Below are 7,870 nucleotides of genomic sequence, written 5' to 3'. Positions count from 1 at the left end.
TATATATCGTCAACGTTATAAGATAGTCTAGCCGGAAAAAAATTGTTTGACCTGCAACAAGTCAGTAATAAATCAATCAAAGGTAGATATCAGTTTTTATATAATTTTGTTTTTTTTATTATTATCAACAAATTTTATAAATTTTGTCAAACGGATGGACTTATTTATTAGACAGGAGATATGTATGACGGACTATATATGGATACATTTAGACAAAGAAAACTCATTATGAATCCAAATTCAAAGGACACACAGCATGGCAGAACAGCCCATTTCTTTTACTACTATGGGGTAATAAAAACCCTAATCTTTTTATTGTCATATGATAAAATGTGTTTTCTTCTTCTGATGCAACTCAGTTGGGCTTCCGGCAGTTCTTCCTTATCTCGCCGTTCGATCCGGTGAGAGGACTAATGTCGCCCATTTTGATCATGGCAACCACAAGGTCCTTGTTGAAAGATTCAGGGCTCTTGCTGTATAATTCGACGAGGGAATCGGTAGATCCGCCATCGTAGAGAACCTGATCAGAGTGCAAGAGTCCCTTCTTGGCTATGAGGTTCTTGAAGTAAGCAGTGTCAAAGATTTTCGGAGTTTTGTTGTCTAAAGGAGCAAAATTGTCGTCTCCTAAGCCACTGTTTCTAGGGCATCTCCGTTGTCTTTTCTTAGCGAAGGAAGCGTCAATGATCGTATCGTTATATATCCGCTCTCTAAAGACTACACACCTTGCTTTCCCTATGGTGTGTGTTCCTATTTTAATCAAGATTACGTTGTTAGAACACTTAATTTAATAATGAATCATTTCAACAAATCAAAAATCATCAAGAGAGAGAAGAAGAGATTGTCAGTATAAGGGGAAAAGAGAATAGGCAACATCAAAATTGTCGAATGTTACATGTGTGTGGTAATTAGCTAGGTAAAAATTATAATTTTAGTTTTATGGGATAGAGGGTTTCATGTACTTAGTCATCCATATGCTGTACGAAATTTTGAAAATAGTCTCGAAATTGAAAAGTTGAATAAATATAAGATTGTAAATTAATTCAACTAAGATTGTCACGTCAAAATAAATGTACTTTAATTTTGAGTTGAAATTTTTATTGAGCACAAAGAAATTATTGCTTTCGACACGCACATACTAAACGTCATCCTGAACTGATCGAGCAGGTGGATATATATATATATATGTATATATATATATATATGTATATATATATGTATGTATGTATAGGTACCTGATAAGGCAACAAGGTCTGTTGGGGATAGACCTTGGTCTTGGAACTTCTGGATGAGGGTGCTAAGGTTAGAATCTGGGCCTGGAAGCACACCACTGTTTGCAGCTTCAAGACTCGCTGTTTTGGAATCCCTCCTTCCCACTGTCACTTTCCAATTAGGCCCTCCAAGCTACAATACATAAACATGAATAAATAATTAACCAATTCACATTTCTAATACGTATTATTTTTCATATATTTGTTCGTATATAGCCAAAATATACGACTTCTAGTTCTGTAAATTAGAGGTTGTATTTTTTTTATCATGCACGAATTATTTTTAATTTAGTCCTATAAATTTAAAAGTTTGGTAATTTTAGTCCTTTTTCGATCAATTTGAAAGAAAAATTATATGCGACTTAAACATGACCCAATTAAATATGAAGATTTCGATAAAAACAACTAAATTTGTCAAAGTTTTAAAATCTACATGGCTAAATTGTAAAAATCAATTTGTACAAGATCAAGTATGTCACCTTTCTAAGTTACACGACTAGAATTATATTTTTTTTCCATACAATACAACAAGAGAGAATAAATACTCACAAAAACGACAGAATCACGAGCCGCAATGGTCACGATATCAGCACACGAGACAATCCCAGGGCACACGGCTTCCACCTTGGACTTGATATGATCGATGACTTCGTAACCCCTCACCGAATTATTGTTTCCACCAGCAGTCTTCTCGCCCTTAAAAGTAGGAGTGTCGTCCAGAAGTATCGATGCATCACAACCCTATCAATCATTTCAGGTATTAGTACGAGCTATCAATCATTTTGTCTATCTTTCCTTCCTTTATATTTTTATATATACAAATAACATAGGGAGAGGTTAGGGTAAAATTCTTTTTTAGTTCCACAAAATAAAGTTAGAATTTATTTTTGATACCACAATTATGGTATGTTTCGTATTTAGTTCCATAAAACTCAAAATTACGTTATTTTTAGTCCCAAAAAATATCTTTTTGTCCCAAAACCACAAGATAGCTGACTTTTTGGGACTAAAAATATGAGATTATGAGTTTTATGAGACTAAAAACGACACATACCATAATTATGGTACCAAAATAAATTCTGTCCTTATTTTATGGGACTAAAAAAAGATTTTTCCGGAACAGTTGTGTCAATTTATTCTTATTGGAGTTGCATTCAATTTTTGTCTCTAATTCATGAGAGCTCTTTGTTCTTGCGCTAAATTATGTTGTTACTTACATTTTGTTAAAATTAATCAATTTTAGTTAAATGTTGAAGGGATGTTTCCTTAATTAAAAATTGCACTCAAAATCACATTTTACAGTTTCGTAAATAAAATTTCCCACTTAATTTCTTCTACGCTAGAATTTTGTAATAAATTGAACAATATGAAATACGGAAAATAAATCTAATAATTTATTATAGTATACGTTAGATATTCCCGTAGATTGACAAGGATTGTCCTAATTTGCACTTTTTGCCCGCATCCAAAAAAGAAAGGGTAACACGAGCGTAAGGGTATCATAGCATGTGCCATAAATGTATAACAAAACTTTTTAGAATTGTAAGAGAATTATGTATAAATAGTCACTTTCAAAGACTCAAAGCTATAGATATAAACCACAATTTAACACTGTCGGTTTTTATAAAAATCAAGAAGCAACCAGACACATCCAATTTAAGAGACTTGTCCTTTCAAGGAGACTTTCATGTACCAAAGTATTCATTTGACGTGAAATTCTAGTTTGAATTCAATTCGATCGGATATAAATTAATTATATAGTAAATGTGATATATTTATCGTGTAATTGGTGTATAGTTCAGAGAATATGACCAAGAGCATAACAATTGTGATACACTTACTATGTGATTAATTTAGTTCGACCAAACTTGATTTGGGTAAAAAAGTTTTCCGTCCCCCCTCTTTTTTCCTCCCCTCTTATCCCTTTCTCATAAAGTTGTGGAGTATAATATATGATACCGACATAAAATAAAAAATCAAAGTAACTAAAATACTTCTTGCTCTATGCAAGCAAGGTAGTGTCAGTGTGCGAGTGGAGATTAATGGAAATGAGAAATACTTGAACGAAGCAGTCATGGAAGTGGAGGCGGAGGAGAGAAGCGCCCATGCGCTTCTCCTCCATCACCGCGGACTTAACCACTGATTTCACAATACTAAACACAGTGGGGCATGATTTATCATAAAAGTCGGTGGACAAGTGAGTCGAGGAACTGCCCTTTAAATGTGCTAGCACCACTAATAAACCCACGATCATAATCATAGAAGAAGAGGAAGAAAAACAAAAGTGAACCATAATTTTCACAGAAAGAAAAGAGGTGAAGGATGGACTAATGTGCTCTATATGAAAAATGCATGAGAGTTATATATAGGGTCTACCTCCACTTATCTAATAGTGTGGACCTTACATTTATTATACTAACATATAAGAAAAGGCATTTTCTTTATAAACGGCGATTATGATACCGCAATACTAATTTTATTGTTTTTTAAGTTGATATTTTTTTATTTTTTCTTTCTTTTTTAAATATGTTGTGTTATATATATATATATATTATTTATTATATATTTTAAAAAAATAAAATATTATTTATTATATACAAGTAAAAATGACGTATCGTGGGGGTAGTGTCTATAAAATTTGTCACATCATGCTGTACCCGATGGAAGGCAAAACTACATTTTTAGTGTGACTTGGGGTGGTGCTCTCGAGATATCCAAATATCAAGGTGGCAAATTTACACCTTCATACTTCTAATTTTGTGCAATTTCAGTACACTGCGCATCGTAGATTCTCAATTTGGTTGAAATTTGATCATGCGCCCACTCATATGGCTAAAATTGGGGATTTTTTAATATTGGGGGGAAAATTCGTATGATTTTACAATTAGGTTTGAAACTGTTTTTTTTTTTTAAAATAAATACATCGATAGTTTTAAATTAACCAACATACTGTTTTCACAATATTTAGTCCGTAATAAATTAATATTTTTAAATCAATCAACAAATTTGAAGTAAACAATGAAACAACATACTAGAAATACAAGAAGACTAAATACTTGTATATATTATAAGAATAATGTGTCATTATTGAACCACTTGATTATTCCTTTGATGTGCAACAATTTTAGTCGTTATGTGCAAAAAAATCTGAGAGGTAAAATATAAAATTATTGCACGAGAATATTAAATGAAGGGTAAAATTAATAATTTACATAATTATTCTGATAATATCAACATTTTTCATCCAAACCTTCATGAAGTAAACAGTTAATAATCATATGGGTATAAGTGTAATTTGAAAATTTTTAAGTGGAAAGTATAATTTCATATTTTTAAATAGAATTTAACCCAATATACATATATATCATAGGAACAAAGCGCCTCTATTGGACCACTTGGTTGTATTTTTTTGAGCAAGAACTCTAATCCTTACGTGTAAAAAATATGCAAGTTTTCTCCCTAAAATGGTAAAATGCCCAAGTTTTCAGTCAAGTGAACCTCACATGAAAAAGTTCCAATGAAAACGAAAATTTCTATTTGGCAATGGATTAAAACTACATAAGAAAACGATATGCAGTAAATGTCAGCTCGATAGTTCGAATGTCTTGAAAATGTCATTCCTCAAAATTACAGAACCAAAAAGATGGTTGTTTTGTTCTATTTTTCCTCAAGTTGGGAAATATAAATTTATTTAGACGTAAATGGTGGTCTGACTGAATCGCCATGCCCTGATTCGACGTAAATTAAGTAATAGACATTTACTGAGGAGTTATAATCATTGATGGATAATACGACATGTAATGAAAAGTCAAGAACGAGTAGCTTCTTTGTTTTTTTGAGTTGGGGTCCTTCTCCACATGGTCCAAAACCCGGACACATTCTTTTTGGTCCGAAATTATACTTAGACTCTGTCTGACCGGCATATTGAAAAAGATGAGATGAAGAGAGAAAGAATGTGTATGATTGAAAGAAACAAAAATGTTGTGTGGGGATTTAGAAGAGAAAATGAGATGCGAGAAGAAAGAAACGCGGGGTAAGGTAAAAGAGAAAAAAATAACTGTGGTTGTGATGAGTTTGTTCAAAAATATTGAAATTACGATTGTAATTATATTGTAGGATGAATTTAATTATTAATAAAAGTTGATATGATATGACAATAGGGTCTCTATTATAATAATATATATATATATATGTATATACGATTGAGTGGAAGCGATAAGATTTGACAAGTAAACTGACGAACTCGTCTTCATTTTATTTCTAGAAGTTCTAACGACATAGAGTTTTCAGGTATTTAAACGACGTAATTCTAGCCTAAATCATCTATCTAGTTTAGAAAATTATGAAATTGGGCTCGAAAATGACCCAACGAACTTGCAATAATGTGAAAAAATACCGAGCATCAAAGGTAAGTAAAAAATACAAAAAATAAACAAAGTCAATTGAATATTTAAAAAACTCATAAGCATCGGATAGTAGTTAAAATAATAGAGTTTAACGATGAATAGTGGAAAGATCTCGTAAATAGATCGCTTAACAACTCTTGGATTAAAAGTTATGTTGTCTTAAAGTTTCAGGTACTTCAACTACTACCCTTTAAATTTCTATTGATTCGATCCATATAGATTCTATTACTGAAGCAAATTTTACAAAACTACGACTGATACCATACAGAAGCGATCATAAATTGGGGAGACAGATACTGTATAGACTTCTACTGGAGGCAAATATTGGGAATTTTAAAAGCATATACCCTTCTCAATTTATTTTTTAAAAGATATAAATAATTTAAATAAAGAATATTACAAAACCCCCTTTAAACATAGTACAAGTTCAATAAATGGAGGGGCCAAGTGACATTGCCAAATTTTAGCCGACATCACATCACCTTAGTTATAGACAGAATACATGCAGAGACGAAGACGAATGCGCGTCGGTCTGGTCAACTTACCATGCAAACACGTAAAATAACGACAGATGCCAAAGCTCTTTATTTGTTTTTGTATTTTTGGCCGCCTCTTTTTGTTTTTTTTTTTAATAAAAATTGATAATTTGTGTCACACTTTATGTACATGCAAATTTTATAATATTATTTAAAATGAAATATTTATGATTTATAAAATATATACAAAATAATATTTGTGTTAATTTACGAAAAAAATATATGAAATAAGGATGGGTAATGAAAGAAGTAATTATCAAAAGATAGGGGGATGAATGAATAGTTAGAATAGCGTATGGGTGAGAAGTTAATAAATAAATTATTAAATTAAATTAAGTTATTAAATTATATATAAAAAATTTGAGACATCAATTCACCCCTTTTCAATTATATATAAGTAGGGAAATAATATTTTTGATTTCATAAATTAGGCACGTTTCATTTTTGGTCTTATCCATTACGAGACTAGCACTTTTTAGTCCCCGTATAACTTTAAACAATTAACACGTTTTAGTCATCATCCACTTTTTTGTCTACAATTTAAAGGTGTAGAGCAAGCGTCTAGCAGGTGATTGTTAAGTATTTTTTGCTAGAAAGAAATTTTTTTTTTTTCCAACTTGGGACTATTTTTGGGAAAAAAATATATCTATATTTGAGACGAAAATATAAATTTTGAATAAAATTAGAGGAAAAAATATAGTGATTTCGCTTTTCTCTCACAAAAATTGAATCATATCCTTTCCATATTTCTATAAGTTGAAGCCAAGTAGAAGCAACATAAAGAATCATGCTCACAAGTGAATCAAATAGGCCAAATGAAGCACCCATATGCAATTATTGAAGAAATGGTCAATTTGTCCTCCAATTAAAAATACTTAACAGCATCGTGTTAAGTATGTGACCTTCGTTAAATTGATGAAAAAAGTGCATAAGAACCAAAAATACTAATTTTTATAAATTATGAAACTAAAAGTACTAATCTATAATAAATAAAATCAAAACTGACATAGTCCTAATTTATGGGACTAAAACTACTATTATCCGTATGTAATTAATAAGTGGTGTACATTCTATGTATAACTGGTACCAGACAAATTACCTCTTTTGTTTCTTCCCGTTGACCCTATTCCCTCAAAGCTAAGTCTGCACCATGAATCTCTCTCTCTCTCTCTCTCTCTCTCTCTATATATATATATATATATATATATGATCCTTTTAAATGCCATGGCTAGTCCTCTATATTTTACTATAAAAAAATCAATTATTTTATATATTATAAATTGTTATCATTTTAAAATTATAGTTAATCAATATTATAATTTAAAATCTTTGAAGGAAAACTCATGTCTTCATGCATCTAAAGCAGTATTCTTTGTAGGCATTAATTTCCCTTTCAGAAATAATAGGAGCTCCCTTCACTTTAAAAATCTTACTAGGTTTAAAAGTAGTAAAGTAGGACATGTTTTGATATCATGACTTAAAGTCATTGTCGGAGAATTTCTCCTACCCCTGGCTACTAATTGGCTATACAATTAATTGGACAACCACAGTGACCGAATTAACAACCACCAATTTAAAGACTTTCTAATGCTCAATCGCGAATAATTGTCTTAAACTTGTTGGGAGAACAAGAGTGATATGCGAGATTTGTGTATTATGA

At 31.1% G+C, this 7,870-nt stretch overlaps 1 protein-coding gene across 1 annotated transcript; it reads right to left on the bottom strand.

The window, feature by feature from the left end:
- Nucleotides 1-207: 207 nt before the first annotated feature.
- LOC105163910 (peroxidase 4) lies at nt 208-3,609 on the bottom strand. The gene is made up of 4 exons (XM_011082437.3): nt 3,328-3,609; nt 1,818-2,009; nt 1,233-1,401; nt 208-747 (listed from the first exon to the last, which is right to left on the bottom strand). The coding sequence occupies exons 1-4, from the start codon at nt 3,559-3,561 to the stop codon at nt 356-358; spliced, it is 987 nt and encodes a 328-aa protein (XP_011080739.1). The 5' UTR covers nt 3,562-3,609; the 3' UTR covers nt 208-355.
- Between the last annotated feature and the right edge of the window lie 4,261 nt (nt 3,610-7,870).

Source organism: Sesamum indicum, linkage group LG6 (assembly GCF_026168435.1).
Source record: "Sesamum indicum cultivar Baizhima isolate 11 linkage group LG6, ASM2616843v1, whole genome shotgun sequence".
NCBI classification, from domain to species: domain Eukaryota; kingdom Viridiplantae; phylum Streptophyta; class Magnoliopsida; order Lamiales; family Pedaliaceae; genus Sesamum; species Sesamum indicum.
Note: the sequence above shows the minus strand (reverse complement) of the source record. Positions and strands in the feature narration are given on the sequence as shown.